Genomic DNA, 17,988 nt, shown 5'->3' with positions numbered 1-17,988 from the left:
ACACAAGGAAGCAGCAGCTGAAAGGAGAGCTTTTTGATTTTACAGCGATCTACTATCTCAGAGGTGTCTTCGGACACTTTCGGTTCACACCTGTTGCAGTGATGAACTTGAGGTAGAGTAGTTTACAGAAGAGCTCGCGCTTCCTCAGTCAGTGATTGCCCTCTTGTGACTCCGCTGAGCCAGAGAGCCGCTGGAGGGAGGCGCGTCGGGTCGCTGTGGTGATACGGGGCAACACATGGGTAGGACATTAGTGTCTGCTCTCCTCTAATTGACATATGTAATTATCCCATTGGAAATATTGAATTTGTCTAGCGACGCTTTGGTGGGACGACTTTAAGGCAGAAGGACAGATGTTGTGTACTATATTGGAGGCCATGTCCATCCACACTAAATCAGCAATACATTTATTATGAGACAAAAAAGATAAAAGGCACATTGAATGGCAGTGTGGCATGTGGGGAGTTTCCATTACAGCCAGTCAGGCCTTGAGGGGGTTGTCTGTAACACAATTCTGTCGCCAATCTAAAAGCCCCAAGTCCAAGCGCCAAAAACGAGAAATCCAGATGAAGTATCGTTTGGCAAAAAAAGAAAGAAAGGGCAAAAGTGGGGGGGGGGGGGACTACCTTCTTGTGCAACACCTCCCGTGGTGCCATAAAGCCGTTGGATGACTGCGCTGGCTATGACAGAGGGAAGATGGAGACATTGAGAGTATGTAAGACTAACATCGGTCCGGCTGAAGTGCCTTTGATTGAAGCACAGTCTCTTATAACCCCCCCAGGATTAGTGAAGAATAACAATGTCGTTATTCCACAATCCAGGTTGAGCTTTACATCAACGCTCAGCATTTCGCTATTTTGCATTTTTATAAATGATTTGCAATCTGTCCAAGCAGCACACAGACCAGCTCATCTTTCAAATCTCTTGACACTCTCTTTAAGAAATAAATGTAGACCGCACTACTGGGGGGTTTCAGCAGGCCGGAGACATGAGGGGATGATGTGAAAGGTTACAAATGACGTGCATGCCCACGAGGAAATCTTTTTCCTTCTGACTGTGGAGCAGGAACCAGGGTTTGGGAACCCCTCACAAAGCCACGTGTTTTTACACAAAGTCGGCGGTGGGCGAAGCGGAGAACGTAATGAGCTGCGTCGCCCTGTGGCTTCACAGACGCCGCTCTCACAAACAGGGCCGTGACTAACAGATGCACAGGGTGCTTCTTGTACAATGTACACCGGATTTAGAATTATTAAAGGCAAACGCATGCCTGCGGACAGGGTGAAGGAGTCACATCACAGACTGGTTTACTTTTCTAAAACAAAACTAGCAGAGACAAAGTACGGCTCGCCACAGTAGTCACACTTTTTTTTTTTCATTTGTTTCAGGGGGGAAGAAATCGGTCGCCGTGCATCAGCAGTCACTCACTTCGCTGCCAGGTTTTCTGAGTTGTATAGTTACAAAAAGCCAGGACGCTCAGTACGGACGTCATGAACATACTGTAGGATAAACAGTCCTTGTATGAAGGAGGTCGGAATGAGTGAATCAAACAGACTACTCCAAACTAACATCTTTTCCTAAACCATCACTTTAATAAGTCTTACGTTGGCCTGGAGCTTTTTCAGAACGAGGCAAAGCAGTCAAACTACTGTTGGCCATAGCATTGAAATAATGTGCCGGTCACACATGGAGTCACTCAACAGTATTACTCCACTTCAATGACAAGAACAATTCCATTAAAGGTGCATTTTCATACGTGTCAAGTAATAGCGCAGTGAGGTGTTCTCGCTCCAATAAGTAATACTTGTGTGTTCATATCCAGACTGGCTTAACATCCCAACCTCTTCCAAAGCAGGCAGGGTTTCCTCCCACAGGGACAGCAGACGTGCAGTCTTTAAGGAGCAGTATTGAGCTGCAAGCCTCAATAAATATTTGGTGATTTTTGTGGCCTGGAGGTTAAATTGGATATGCCGCTCACTACCACAGCACGCTCAAGATCCAAAGATCATACAGACTGTCCAAATTCTTAATGGATGAAGAAGGAACGCACACACAAGTAATTGCTGTCATTTGCACTGTTTGTACAGTTAGCAATAATTTTGATAGCATACCCTTAAATCTATCTGCAAGTCTTTGGGTCGTGTCAGCAGCGGTGAGCAGAGCATGAAAGTGGGACACTCAAAGCAGTTAGCAGATGCTTCATCTTGGACTGTATTCTAAACATGTTCCTTCTCCATCTGCCATAAAAATTCAAAGATGTCTGTCCATCTGCCCTACACCTTTAATGAGGTAGAAGGTGAGCGTAGCTGATCCCCCTGCATAACTATAGATCCCTGCTTTTTGGACCTAAGGGCTGGGATCGTATATGCTCCTCCAGTGGGATCGGCTTCAAGAGTCATTTGCTGTGGCCAAGACCAATACGACAAAGCAGGGTAATATTTAGACTCTGATGTATCCACGGGCTACCGCCTCTCTCTTTCTCCCCTGCCACTGACCCTCATGCTCGGTACATCCATCAAAAAAACACACCACAGAAAGCTTTTGTCTACATTCTACTGAATGTTTCCATGTTCTCCATTAACCGTGAGACGCAGGTAGTGTAACATTTCCAAGGAGGGCTTCCAAGATGGCACGGAAACACACTGAGCTAAACATTATGGTACTACTTTCCATCCAGAAGAGGCAACCACCTTCCACTATAAACACTGTCCCTCATCTAGGAAGAATGCAGCCCTGTGCACCTAACAATGTAATAATATCTGACAGCGTCAAGATGTTTTTTGGGTATCTTTCCAAATGTGAATAAGTTGAAGGATTCAAATGTTAAATTCTATCCTAAAAACACACATTCATTCAGTAAATCCAATTTCTAAATACTGCACCCACACAGCGATGGTGTCTGCAGAACACATTGGAAGAGTTAATATGCAACGCGGTGTCTTAGCGTGATGTATGACAGGTCCGGTACACGGCTGTGTCAGCACCTCACGGACTGAATGCTCCTTCCAAGGATGATAAGTGTATGCTGGCATGAATGAGGGTAACAGGCAAATGCTACCAAACCACCAAGCGTGATCTGAGGCAGCGAGGATGCCAGGCACCGGTGTGAGGCAAACCTATCCATTTCAATGGCATGTGAAATGAGCCACAAAGGGAAATTCATAAATGTGGCTTACAATAGTAAATGCAAACCAGATTGAGGACATTTATAACCTTGGCTTTAGTGGAAAATTCAACAAGACTGCAAAGATATAATGTAAACCTATGGAAATCAGTGGCGACAGGCTCTAAGTAGCCCTGTGTACCTCATTGTGATACATTGCAGAATAATTTGATTTGTACTGGGACTTCATGCCCCACAATGAGTAAGACTTTATCTTTAAAAACCTACCAAAGAAACAGGAAAACAATAAACAGACACATTCATTAGGGGCGGAAGAAGCTAAATGCATTCACGGTTGTTACTTTTCATACGTTTGTGTGTGCTAGTACTTACTACTCTATCACATTTTTTACTATCGCAAGTAGCAATCTGCCCGTTGCAAACAGGCAAGTATTAAGACACATGTGACGTGACCAACAGTTTGCATGCCGGGTGTCAACTTAGACAGGTGTGTACAACCACACAGGAATTTACTTCAGTAAAATACTCTGTTACTCTTTCCATTCATGCTGATGGACCATTGGTGGCGTTTAAGTGTGGACAAACAGTACATACATACAGATATACATATTCATGTTAAACAACAGAGATCTAAACTTCAGAATGGGGTTTCTCGAGCTAGGCCTCGTTGTGGCGTTGTAAAGCTGTCTGTCACAGACGTTGCTGAGAAGAACTCAGGGGTTTGCTTATAGAGTCGTCATAAAACAGCCTGGGCCAGGCCAGTAAAGAGGCCAGGTAGTAAGGCCACAGTAGGTGTGTGGAAATCAGAACGACTTGCGGTTTCGGAGAAGTTCAGGAATGTGCTGAGAGACATTTCTGCACTGCGGGGAAACAGGAGCCCAACAGAGATCTGTTCATTAAGGGGTTTCCGGGCAGGTGGGCTTCTGTGTTTTGGGTTCCACAGCACGTTAACAGAAATGATTAGCGTTCTTTAGGGCCTCGTAACCTCGTGGCTTGTCTTTTACAACGTTAATGATGGAATGTAGAGTTTAATTTTTCTACAACTCCTGAATGTAATTCTATTCCTGCAGGGCAACAACTCACTTATTCGGTTTTTGGCCTCGCTCAGTTTTTCCCCAATTCTTCTGGCCTCAGCCGACCTGCACAGAAGAATGCAGGTGTTAATGGCCAAAGGTGGCAACGAAAAAGTCATTAGATGAATTGAATGTGGTAAAGTAAATCTAAGCATGCCCAATGAAAGCTGATAATTTCTTCAATTTTGAGGCAGTGACGCATTCAGGCGCATAAGTAAGATATAACATGTGTTACATCTTTTGGCATGTTACTCAAAACACATAAAAAAGCCCCTCGCTGGATGGACGTGGTCAAAGGTTTGTGTCTAAATCCACCCATTGCTAAAATGCAATCCTGCTGGTGCCAATCATCCCAACTGAGATGGCACATTACAACATAAGTGCTTCTCACAGTAAAGTACAGCAAGCAGGGACATATTATGAAGCATTAATGAATTACAAGGTCAAATATCATAATTTTTTGCCAATCACCATTTCTTGTAAGGTTCATTGTGTGCTACAATTAGTGCAATTACCTGACATTATATTTTTAAACATAATATAATTACACCGTGTCTTTGTGTGAGTAAACAGCAATTATAACAAAAAAAAAAACAAAAAAAGAATGAATATAGATATTACTCCTTTTGAAATGCGATCATAATGTGTTATGATTTCCGTTTTAAACCATTAAGAATATTTACGAGCACTTATAACTTTTATTATATAGCTGTCTAAGAACAGAATTAGAATTTTGTTAAAATACATTACAGGGTTTGGATAGAAGATGCTACCAATATTGTGTTGCTGCATGTACAGTACACAAAAATAGCATTAAATGAGCTAAAAATAATGGAATGTAACAAGCTGTGTCATTGGTCACTAACCTCTGCTTGAGAAGCTCCCTGTTGTGCTCAACGGTCACACGGTCCTCATGGTCCCTCATGAAGGTCTCAAAGGCCTCTTGCTTTCCCATAGACAGCTGTGGATCTAGAGGGAAAAGATCTGGCATGATCTGCATTGTGCTTATCAGCAGCTCCTGTTCATATCACCACTTCCATCCTAAAGACCCAACCCTACCCTACTTAGCACCGTCCTCAAAAGGCTGCATGGCTGCCGTGCTACTGAAATAAATAGACTAATTGGGGGAAGTTGTGTCTGGCTGTGTAGATTATGTCAGACCTGAGCTGTGTGCGTTCCCACATGCACAGGTACTCTACTGCAGTGTGGCAGCCAGATGCCAGCTAGAGCCCCACAGATACAGCGCGGTAGATGCAGACGCCTATTAGCCAGTCATGCACTGTTTAAAGAGAATATTAACACAAATATAAACAGCATACTCTGAGCATGTCCGCATTACACAGCAGATTGCAGCCATCGAACGAGCCACTTACCACATGTAAGGGAACTACATCATTTTGATGTAACATGGGTGTTTATTTTGTGTACGCTTTAATTAAATGAAATATTAAAAATGGCCTATTTCATCCAGTGTCATTACAGTGGGCCAGCAGGCACAGGACGTGGGTCTGCTGTGAGAAACACCTATTTGCTCTCAAAGCAGACCTAAATCATATGTGGGCACTGATTGCTAAGAGCTGCTACATGTAGCAAAGTGTAATCATGAGGCAATTACTACGTTCTTAAAAACATGAAGTTGTTGTTGTGATACCCAAAGGAAAATTATAATAGAAAACAGTTACAAATGATACAAACTAGCATTGATAAATGCTTCCCAACAATATCCACACCCCTCCCTTTTTAAACTATGGTGATCTTTGTGACAAAAATGTTCTAACCAAAGAGTGTACACAGGACAATAACTCTCAACACGAGATTAATTGCAGTTCAGTGTGGAATTTTTGTTTCTTTATTTTTGGAAAGTTGTGATTGAAACCAGCAGGCAACTCACGGTCACTGAAAGAGCCAAGCTCAACAAATCGCTTTAAGGGTTTCTAGAGGGGAATGCACCTACATTCCAAGGGTATTTAAGAGCGAAATGACATCGTATTGTGTATTACTAACATCATTTGTGGGGTAATGAGATTGCACAGACTAGGGGCCAACTTTCCGAATTCCTCTTTTCCGTGCTTCTCGTGCTGACAAAGCGCAGATGTTTCTCAGGCAGCAGGAATGTGTTATTGGGACTGTAGTTGCTGCTTCGTCAACTTTTAATGAAATACCACATGAATGACTGCACTGTTAATAATAGATATTGCTTTTGTTGTACATCCGTGGGCAGTGGTACATTTTAGTGGAGGGCCTGGTTACCTCATTAAATGCTGGCTGGATTTACAGATCAAAGTGCCACACCAGCCCGAATTACAACAGTGACACCTCGTCCATCCATTAGAGAAGTTTGAACTTTACAAAAACTATCTAAAGAGCACAAGAAGAAGACACTGTGCATCTGTGCCTCTGGAGGAAGTCAATACCTGAACCTTGAGGAACCTCACGGAGGCATCTCAGAGTAGTCCACTTTGCAATTCACGGTGCATGTAGAAATCAGGTTCTATGAGGAACTCAACTCTAGAATCGCTCCATTGTGCTTGTATGCCTCCGGCACATTTAAAGGTGGAGTGGTCCCATTAATATGAACCCTTGGACTATGGCCAAACACTGAACCAGGGGTCTCAAAGTCATTTCAGGTTCGGGCCAGATGCAGCCCACTTCGACCGAACGCAGGCCAGACCATTACCGGAGAACGGTACGGTCGACAGAGGGGGGAGAGGGGGGAGGTCTCTGACAGTTTGGAGTTTGAGACCCTTGCATTAAACTTTCTTTGTGAGTAACAGTTCAATTTTGAACCCTAAATGCTAATCACATTCTCTAATCCAAGTGGGTCTTTGGGCCAAATTCACAGTTCACAATTCTCTGGAGGCGTTCCTGACATATCGCAAGAATGAGACAGCCGGCAAGTCACTGTGAGCTTTGACCAATAAAAACTAAAACAATTCATCATTGATTCAAAGCGGATGTATGTAGGGACAGATGGACTGACCCAAACTGACTGCCACGTTGGCATAAAAGGCTCCCTCGTGTTTATCTTTCATCCCCTACTGGCAAAGATGGGAGTCCAGTAAAGGATTATGGAAACGAGTACAGTGGATAATACGCCATTCAATCAGCATGAATGGTTTCCATGGAAAGGTCATCATCATTACATTCACAGTTAATCTTCATGGGACAGGAATTACCCTCAAGGTAACCATAGAGGCTACGGCGCCAGACTCCTCCGATTAATCCTTAATTTAAACATCCAGTGAGCCATCGAGCATGCAGAGAGGAGACGTGCAGGGCATTCGTTTTGAATTAGGACGGCATAAAGAACAATGATCTAATGTGCACATACACTTTGGTTATGAGTCTCCAAGTGGGTCATGGAACATTGGCTCCCCAGATGTGCAGCACATGATACAAAACAATGTGCACTCGTTGAATCAAGTGTGTGTTTCTACAACTGTTGTGTTTACAAACTGCATCCGAACTGCATCCTGCCCATTGTGCCCAGTGTGAGCACCCGACTTCTCCCCCAAAGAATCGGATATTCTATGAGATTAAACCCTCAAATGTCTGCGTGCGGACTGCTGGATGTGTTGTAGCGGACTCTTCATCCTTCCAGCTCCCAGCAGACTAAGGACACAATTAGCCGCCGTCTGTGATTCATCAGCGTCACAATGAGACAGACAGACACAGTTGGGAAAGTGTCACTGTTCATAGAGCAAAGACCAGATTTTCAAAGTTATGTTGTATAAATGCCTGAGACCGGATAATACCGGTCTGTGAACCAGGATTAAGCAGATACCCAACGATCATCTCAGGGCATATTCTCCTCTAGGTTTATTCATAGGCTATGACATAAAACAATCTAACTCAATGTTAGAGGAACCAGCCATGAAAATATTTGCTTTAGGAGGGGATTGCTACATGTTTGGGGAAACACACAAAAAATTGAGGACTTTCGGGGGAGGGTGACAATCCTGTAGCGAGGTGACCCAGATGATGATGCTTGATCACGCGGTTTCTAAGAAGCTAATACACACATAGCACCTAATTCCTAACTCACTAGCTCTGACTGTTGTGTTCCAATAGGGCGTATGTTAACATCTTTACAAACTGTCTTCGCCTTGTAAAGAGCAGCCAAAAAAAGAGACTTAAAGCTTATAAAGTACCTCTTTTCTTCAACTGTATAGCTTGTCCTCCATGGTTGGCTGGGATACTGTCCAGGCTTCCTTCCCTAGACGGCGGCCCTGCTGCCGGCCTCAAGGCACTCTGGGAAGCTGGGCTCTGGCCATTGGGAGTGTTAGCGAGCTGATCACCAGTGTCCTGGAACCTTTTTTTCTCCCTCTTGAGCATCTTCACTAGGATACCTTTGGGAACAAGTTGAGGATTCTACTTCTATTTCGTTTGGACAAAGTACTGTATGGAAAAAAAAAAAGGATATTTCACTAAACGTGGAGGCAGATGTCGGGATTTGAGGATGACAGTTGGCTGCATTGACATACACAGTAAAACCGGGAGCAAAAATGTGATTTCTTCAGGGGCGCTGACATGGGACCAGCGTCTAACACACACACTGTATTTAACCGCTTTCCCTCCCTAAAGCACAGATCACACAGAACATGTATTGACACAAACAATGTCACAGTGAGGAGCCGGAGAGAGCCGGCAGATGCTCCTGTTAGATCCTGTTCAAATCTTTCACTGCCATGACACGTTTCAAGGTGTCCAAGCATTAGAGCATTTAGTGTAATCGATTCTCTGTTCCATGTCATGTACTTTGCTCCCAACCTCAACAGCATTTGATCAACTGCCTCCTGCTCAGGCTCACGTTCTTCTTGTTTTCGTTTTTTACGTGTAACGCACACAGCAGAGCAATCAGCACTTTTAAATCTGATTAGCAAATTGAATCCTGACTAACAACATGCAGAGCTGCTTTTACTGCATAAAAGACGTCCTTTGACAACGGTACCAGCACAGGAAATGTTGTTTTATTGCATTAGAAGTGCTGTTGGATGGAACGCTTTAATTGTATGAACGAAAAAGGCATTGAAAAAAAATATGTGATTAAGCCAACGGTTGCCTTTAAAATGTCAAGAGAAAGCAAGAAATCAAAGCCTGTCAGCGACCGGTAAAAAGCTGGGAGAAGCATTCCTATACATTACCTACATGAATAAAACATTACCGTCTCGTAAGATACCAATTGAGCTTCTTGTGTGCCTGTTTTTTCCAGTGTGCTTGACGGCCTAATCACAACCTGTAATTTAGAGACAACACATTAGTCTGTTCTTCAAGCACGGGCCCATCATGAGACTAGCAGACATCTCCTTGTGGTCGGGCCAAAACTGTGGTGGTCAGCAGATACTCTGGCGAGTTCAAAGAAAAATCCCGAAAGAGTCAGAATGTCATTACTTTGGATGATAAATGCTGGTAGTTTTGAAGCGGCTGGAGACGGTAATTCATACTCCTGTCAGCCAATACAAAGGGGATGTCAGGGGGAACAATAACATGAAGGACTCAAGTCTCCTATTGCAGTTTCCAATGAAACCAACCATGCAGTCTTCTCAAACCGGCCACGGTCTAAACCCAGACACTGTTCTAAATGATCTACCGAAGCCAAGTTTTACAGAGAAATATGACTGTTTCTGTGTCATTCTTTCTTAAAAGTTCAGGCTGTTGTTCACCAGGTTTTCCCATTATCGAGATCTCTGGCGTCTGATATCTTCATCTATGCTGAACAGCACGTTGGACTTGTGGTAAGGGATGAACATCTCCTTTAGGGGTTGCACGGTGGATCAGTGAGCAGCTCCGCATGCCACGCACTCTAAATGCGGTCGAACTCGGCTCACGATGTGCGTTCCATCGCTCCTTCTCATCACTCCACATTATGCTGCCCAATAACGCAGACATCATAGGAAATGACCACAGCTAGAAGAAAGGTGCAGACGCCAATCTCGCGTGGAGCCACAAATTGCTGCGATTTCCAAACAAGTACGAAAAATCTTTTAAGATAGATTACGATCACAGTGTTTGAGGACGGTTTATGCAGTATCAAAAACAAATACTGTGAAGCGCAGCTCCACGCCGCAAATATCATCTTTCTCTGTTTCCAAAGTCAAGAGTATAATTAACCATTAATCATCTTTGCTCTTTTAAAGATCCATAACACACTTTAAAGCCTTGAATATTACATTACCTCATAGCGTAACTTCATTTTTAGAAACAAAACTACTTGATTGGGTTCAAGAGAAGGTTGTGTTTCTGGGTAAAATAAGTATGTTTGCAGCGCTGCAAGGGGAAATAAGTCAATGTTGACGTGTTGATCTTACACGGGACACAAACACTTCGTTACGCTGACACTAGGGATCTCTGGTGAATACAGAACACTTGAAATGTTACTAGAATAGGTGGCCGGACCCATTGACATGTGAACTGAATGGAGACTGGAGCCTGATTGGTCAATGACGCTCAAATAAACTGCTTTTGTAAATCCTTCAAATGCTTCTGTAAGACAAATCACTAGCTAGAGTTTGAAACAGATCAGAGCTTCTGTGTTAGTTACTCATACAATGTGCAGCACACAGAGATCTGTCCAAACGACAACACAGACTTTCTAACCTCAACAGAGTACAGAGTTTACACCTGAACCAATGTCCTGTTCTTTTTAGTCCTTCCCTTCTTCAAATCATGCAAAAACAAAGATGCTGCAGTTTAATCCAAGAACAAAATAACAACTCCAATCTGCAAAAGGACTTGAGTCATTTCATTCAATCAGATCTCATTTGCATTTGAACTAAAACATCTTGCAGCTGTTTCACAACTTTGATTTTTGTTATTTTGGGGGACAGAGCTGTGGATGAGCTACACAGCTGGCAGGATAATTACATACATACAGCACGCACTAAAGAGCAATGTAATAGAGGGTCGTTATCCCAGCTATCTCTGCTGTCTATTGTCTCCTCAGCCTTTTCTCCACCATAACGTCCCTGCCTGACCACAGACCCTGTGTAGCCAAACCTGACCAGGACATAAACTACAGCAGCTATGAGACCCAGTTTGTTTTTCTCATGCTTAGTCTGTGAGCGGTACTATTTTTGAATGACCAGAACTTGGAGCACTAGTGTTTCTATGAAATAAATCTCAGTGAACAATGGCCGGAGCTGTTATAACAATCCAGGAAACCCGGTCCAATGCAGTTAACACGCTGTGAGATAACTTCTGTGCTTTATTACTATTGCGCTTTGGATATAGCACCAGCCAAATCTCTATTGAAAACATGTGAGCCAAGAGAAAATAAAAGGGAATAATCTGATGGTTGTGAGTATTATCATTCCTCTTTTATATTGTCAGTGGCAGAAGACAACGTGTTCAGGGTTTCCTTCTGTCAACCCTTCTAATGAATGTTACTATCAAAACAACAAGTGTGTAACTCAGTTTCCCTCCAGGATATATTAAATACATGTATCTAGTAAATGGGAGGCCAGAGGGTGAGACTCTTAAAGGGAGCTGTCGGTGAAAATCAAACCACTCCGTCCAACCGTCCCTTTCCAAATGTGCTTGAGAACGTTGGTGACCTTCAGGTAACATAAACCCTCTCTAGAGGCAGCGTTTGGGTTGTCCATCCGTAGAAACATACTGGGCTTTTTCAAGGGATAATACTAACTGGTCATTTAAAGTACATCTTTGCTCCTTTCTATGGTTTTCAAATGTAAAAGATGCATAGAAAAGTGGTCAGTAGTTTTGTCATATAAGCCTCATGTCTCATTTCCAGCTCCACTTCTGTAGAATGCAAGCACAGGTGTACAAGTAAAGTTCCAAGACACAGTTTACTTGACTGTACAGCAGCATTTTACCACAGCGACAAACATTTGGGAGGTCTGTTGTTTTCCCTTGTTGCCCTGTCATCATGTTGGTGGTGGACGTGTCGTAGCTCTAGCAGAGTCGACTAAGCGCTAGCAGGTGCCCACTCCCATGCAGACTCTACCGTGCCTGCGAACACGCAGGGCGAGTAGAGATACAACCTTTTTGCTTTACAGGGAAATTGGCGTAATTAACGGTGTGCTGGGACTCCGCCTGGGAACAGTAGGCCTTCAGCAACGGGAACCTTTTGGCTCCCAGGATCCCTTTTCACACCGTAGCAGACAGCACAGTTCCATCGTCATGGAAAGCATGTTGATTAGCCAGCGGATGCAGGCTCCAGTTACAGAAATGGTAAGAATTTAGTTAATTATTAGGATTGTGGCTGGAAATGATGTCACTCCACCCAGACTATAGTGTGGTACTTGGTGCAGGCCGACTGCCCTGATTGGCTGTTTAGGCTCCTGCAGCTTTATAAACCCTTCTCAAAGAAAGAATGGGGGAATATGGTCGATAGCGCATGTGCATTACTTGCTGAAATATGTGCTTTTAAATGTGCAATGACAATTACTTTTGCATCATGTCAAACCCAGCGTATAACATTTTGAGAGAGAAAAATCCCCAAAGAGGAGAGGATTTCACATTACATACACTCGGTCCAAGAAATACTGCGGTGAAATATCTGCATGATAATATTCTATTTATTTGGAGGGCTGAGGTTTTGTGGCGAAACAATCAAGCAGACGTCTCTATTTTCCAACTAATGCGCTGTGATCTAATGACAAGCCACAGCGAGAGGGGCTGAGGAGGGAATAATCACATAAAGCTATTAAACATATCGTAACCAAAGTGCAAAAATAACTGATTAACAGCCATTAGGACAAACTGCAGTTGTTGGATGAGGATCTATTGGAACGTACACATTAAAGCATCATTTAGTGTGTATTTTGTGTCGCTGTTGCTAAATGATAGACTTGCGTTACTTAATGCGTTTGTAGAAGCGTTGCAATAACACATGCAGATTTCCTTCAGGACGAAGACCATTATTTCAGCCATGATTTGACCACCAACAAGTTAAAGCTGACTCTACTCCATGTATTTTATCCTTTTTGCAGGGTGCAGACTGCTACCCTTCTGATGGAGGGTGTTGCCGGCTGTTTCTATTAAGCTTTACCTTTTCACGTCCATGCAATCTGCTGCAGTTCCGCCTTACAACGTGCCACAGTGACAAGGGAGGTTAAAACGGTGAGAACTGGCATCAACCAGAACGAGCAGGATGTGTTGCCACAAGGGATCGAAACCCTGGTTGGTCCGGAACACCTGCAACTCTACAAACCGTCAGCTGTGTCACACTGAAAGGATACTGATCTCATTATCACGTTGCGTCACCATCTCCTTTAGTTTGGTCATTTCTGCTGCAGGGCGGGGGCTGTTTTGAATCACTGCCACTGTGTTGCCTGGCGATGCTTCCCCATCACTGTGTCTATTTCCGGCACTTTGCTTGCCCATGATCATTATCTGTACAAAGAACAGAAAGGAAAGATTCTTCACCGTTAATGGAAGGGTCAGACAAGTGCTTCTTTTTCGGGGACATGGACATAATCTGGACATAATCTGGTTAATGCATTCCATCATATGGTACAGGTCACAGCTATGCAATGGTATGCCTTTAAACCGGTGTAAAAATGCCATACCTTGACTACAATGCAAGGCAGCGGGCTTCCATGACTTCATTATATTCTGTAGAAAAAGCAGCCTGCTAATGCCATGGATGTGAACAAGCTTGAAAAAAACCTTTTGGTATCTTCCTGGAAAGTGAGTCCTCAACCGAAAATAAATGTAGCCTCTTTTCCCGATCTGTAATATACGGTACTAGTCAAAAGTTTGGACACACTTTATCAAGGAAGGGTCCAAACTTTTGATGGAGTAGGGCTTTCCCCAATTGGAAAGTGAGGGTTCAGAGGGCGAATGTAAGCTTCTTCAGTGCGCCTGTATGCAGTGGGTCGAACAAACAGAGCTTAGTAAATCACAAGGACAAACTGCACACTTTAGCTTTCAGCACGGCACGAGCAGAGCATAAAAGACAAAAAGAAAGGACTCAAATCCAAACCAGATCCAAACTGTGGAGAGCGAGTGGGGTGATGCTCGGAGGAATGTAAACTGAACACGAGATAGAGTTTGTGGATCATAACAAACTTAAGGAATGATATACAGAACCCGGAGTGGGATCTGGAAGTGCTTCTGGTGGCCTGATGTGCTCCAACGCAGGAACGGTCTAATCCCCGCGCTCATTCATTATCAGCGGGCCAGTGGCCGCTGTTTGACTAATGCTGAATGCACTCTTTCTCCAAAACAAAAAGGCTTCAACAGTTTATGTTTCCTACCAACATTTGGCATTGCAACGTGCAATTCCAAACTTCTTCCAATGCAGTCTGACTAACAAACTGTCAGTTGATTGGGAAAAGAGCCAAAACCAGGAAAAAAGAAGAAAAAAAAGGCGGATTCTTTAGAAAGAATGAATCAAGCAGGATTTAAAACATTAGCTATTATAACACATTGTATTACACTATGTGTGTGTGATAGATGGGAATAATTGTACTGACCCACTCATTAACGTGTCCCGCACGAGCTTACTTTCTGCTACTATGAGTGCTCTCATTATTAAATAGGTCAACGACTTGGTCCTCGGAGTCAGCAGGAGCGTCCTTATGAGAGCAGCCTGGGCTCGGCCTGATGACTAATGCTTCCTTGTTCCTATGAACAGGATGGGCTACCTGCCTAATATGGTTTTATCCGCTCTCTAGTTCCGGTGCAAATTTCCTTATCAGCTGAGTTAAGGAAAAAGGTTTTATACATATTTATAAATAATAATAATGCAAATTATAAGTTGTAATGTACAAGCAAACTAGGACGTTTGTTGAGACTGAAACAATCAAAATATAATTTTAAAAATCTTGCAGACTTGTTTTTACACATGCACGTGTATCATAAATATATATCATAAATGCAACTTGTGTGCAGTAGATTGCAAAAGATTTCACCTGTGGATGTGAACTGTGAAGTGTCCGACACATTAGAGCAGTCGAGATCTCACTTCGATCTACATTCTTACATTAAAGGGGTTTGTTATAAAACCTTTTGTAATTACATTCAGTTACAAGGGACGGATATAATCAGCTCGATGCCAAACATGAACCTGGATAGCAACAACTACCTCTGGGAGAGTAAATGGGCAACAACACTCATTCATAATACTACCTTTGAACAGAAATACTGCATATTTTGTTCTTTGGTATGTCTCGGCTTAGTTTTCATAGCTGGCCTGCCAATTCTTAAGCCCTGGCATTGGCAATTGCATGTCACATTACACCTTGCTTCTAATTAGATGGCAAAGACCATTTGAAAAACAAAGTGTCTAGACTTAAGGCGAGTCATGGGAAATTCAACGGCACAAAGAACCTTTGAATATTTTCACTTTCTAGCCTCCTGAAAAAAAGCATTTGATTTATAGTTACAGTGTATAGTTAGGCATGAAAATAAGATCATTTGAGTCATGATCTTATTCTATGAAGATAAAGTGAACCTATTCTGCCTGTGCTAATTGATACGGTAAGCATAAGCAGGGAGAAAGGACATTTAAATAAATTGAAAAGTGACAGTCGGGGGAGCTGTATGGAGAAGCTGATTGGTCAGCTTGTCACTGCTGAGCTGATGGATGTGCAGAGATCCGTTATGATACCTCACTGATCACACACTGCTACAGTAAAGATAGACACCCAGCACAATACTAACCAACAGGAGCCAAACATTCATTTCAATGAACTTGCATGGCAAACCTGACAGAAGATATATTCATGAACTGGAGGAGGAAGACAAACACCAAGACATGCAGGTTGTGCGAATGTACCTTCAGCAGGGAGAAACAGTGCTGGATTTTTCTCATGTCCGGTCCCATAGAAAGGGTGACGTCGGGATCAGGGTCCTCGAGGAAGGCCTTGACGAGCACTTCCAACCTAAACACATGGACACACACACACGCAGATGCTCCTGAATAACCAACTCACGCTCGGTGCAACATTCCATATTATATCCCTCTTCATCACACTTAACTTGGGCTCAGCAGCTACTCGATGTTTAAAATGTGGCTCTGGTCAAAAGAGAACTATTTACTTAAACATGTTTCAGTTCCACTAGGCCGGAGTATTGATAAAGTGCCGCTGGATGACAATCCAAACATCGGTTATCTGAAACAGGCTAACAGTTCCTCCAAGTCCTCCATGCAACCTGTGGCCTGAACTGGGTCCCTCGGCCATTAAAGCAAAGGAGCAAACGCCATGCAAGGCCTCAGTGAATGAGGCTTCATCTTGAGCAGCATAAGTTATGTAGGGACTTGAGGTAAACCCAAAGCACTTATAAATCATGAAACATTGGCTCAAGAATCTCCTGGCCTTTGAGCACTACAAATACAAATGATATGCTCTCAGGCGCATTGTGAACATTCTAGAAGGCTGACGAGACCATCGAAGTGCTTTCAGACATACCTGAGGAGAAGGAGGATAGATCGCTTAGAGGGAGAAAGAGACAAACTGATCATGCTAGCTTTACAGATAAAAACATGTATCCTTGGATTTTTAAATAGTAGCCTTGCACAGCCTGCTGTTGCTGTTACTTTGCATTAGTTTGGCTGTAAGGTTACTCAATAGTCATACATCGGCCATATAGGCCAGGTCTGTTGCATATATGCCCCCATCCCTCTGCATGCCTGGATCGTCACAGCCGTATTATCTAGGTGATGCACAGACACTGGCTGGATTGTAGAGATGAAGAATCAGAGAGCAGGAGGAGGTGACATACCTCTGGATCTCCTCCCCAGTGAGCTGCTCATCTCTCTGTTCTCCTGTCAACATGGCCAGCTCTTCCTTCAGAGACTGGATCTCCCTCTTCAAACGGGCTATCAGCTGAAATACATTCACAAAAAAGCAGGGATATTTGTGCTGATGCACACACACACACACACTAACAATGTGAAGCACATTTGGGCCCTACACTACATGCAAAGACAGAGGCTGTTTTGCCTGCTGCCAACTGGTGAGACAATCCTTCTGAAAGTGGTCCTGCGGCTTATCTTCCGATGCCTTTTAAGGACAAGCTTAAGTGATTCCAGACAACTGGAAGCTCCAACGCAGGAAGCATAACATACATTATCATTAGTTAGTAACAACTGTCTGGGTCTGGTTATTATATATGTATATATATATATATATATGTATATATATATATGTATGTATATGTATATAAATATATATATATATGTATATGTATATATATGTATATATATATATATATATATATATATATACATACATACACATATATATTTATTTAACAAATAAATAAATATAACTGAGTACAGACATTGTGTCGATCAATGTAAAAAAGAAAGAAAAGTAAAACAGGATTAGAGGAGAGACGATGTGACAGGACCAGGACATTGTTTTAAATAACAGCATTATTCTTCTGATTAATGCTGACAGCCACATGTTTTCTAATCTTTGTACCCAGGCATTCTCCACCTGCTGAGCACATCTAGGCCACAGACTGCCATGCAAGTTTAACACACTATAAGTAAAGAATATCGATTTGAAAAAAGAGAAACAGAGAATCCCTCAAATCCAGATGTGTCCTTGCTGCAGCCTTGTTGACACAGTAACCTTTGGTCTTTGGAAATAAGCCGTTGGCGCTCTGGTTATCCTTGCTGAAAGGGTTCATGCCTACAGAGGTCAGTCTAAATAGCCTTGTGTAAGTCTAGGCTGGGAATAGCAGGCATCTAGCTCAGTTCAGTGAGTTCAGCTGAGAGCTTAAGTTACATGTATGTAAGAATGGATTCTGATAAGTTGTTCTTGTGTAGTGGCTGTCTTAGCCTTCAGTTAAGGTACCCGCGGCTCAAAATAAGCAGTGAGG

At 42.9% G+C, this 17,988-nt stretch overlaps 1 protein-coding gene across 3 annotated transcripts in view; it reads right to left on the bottom strand.

Annotated features, from left to right (window-relative positions):
* Positions 1-17,988, bottom strand: part of kif6 (kinesin family member 6) — a 44,815-nt gene that overhangs the window by 10,921 nt on the left and 15,906 nt on the right. For all 3 annotated transcript variants that reach the window (XM_040200095.2, XM_040200096.2, XM_078089000.1), the window contains 6 exons: positions 16,882-16,985; positions 15,935-16,040; positions 13,392-13,545; positions 8,343-8,540; positions 5,058-5,160; positions 4,202-4,257 (listed from right to left, as the gene is read on the bottom strand). In XM_040200095.2, coding sequence (XP_040056029.2) covers positions 4,202-4,257; positions 5,058-5,160; positions 8,343-8,540; positions 13,392-13,545; positions 15,935-16,040; positions 16,882-16,985 — 721 coding nt within the window. The remainder of the gene's footprint in view (positions 1-4,201; positions 4,258-5,057; positions 5,161-8,342; positions 8,541-13,391; positions 13,546-15,934; positions 16,041-16,881; positions 16,986-17,988) is intronic.

This window comes from Gasterosteus aculeatus, chromosome 15 (assembly GCF_964276395.1).
Source record: "Gasterosteus aculeatus chromosome 15, fGasAcu3.hap1.1, whole genome shotgun sequence".
NCBI classification, from domain to species: Eukaryota; Metazoa; Chordata; class Actinopteri; order Perciformes; family Gasterosteidae; genus Gasterosteus; species Gasterosteus aculeatus.
This window is presented reverse-complemented; position numbering and strand designations above follow the sequence as displayed.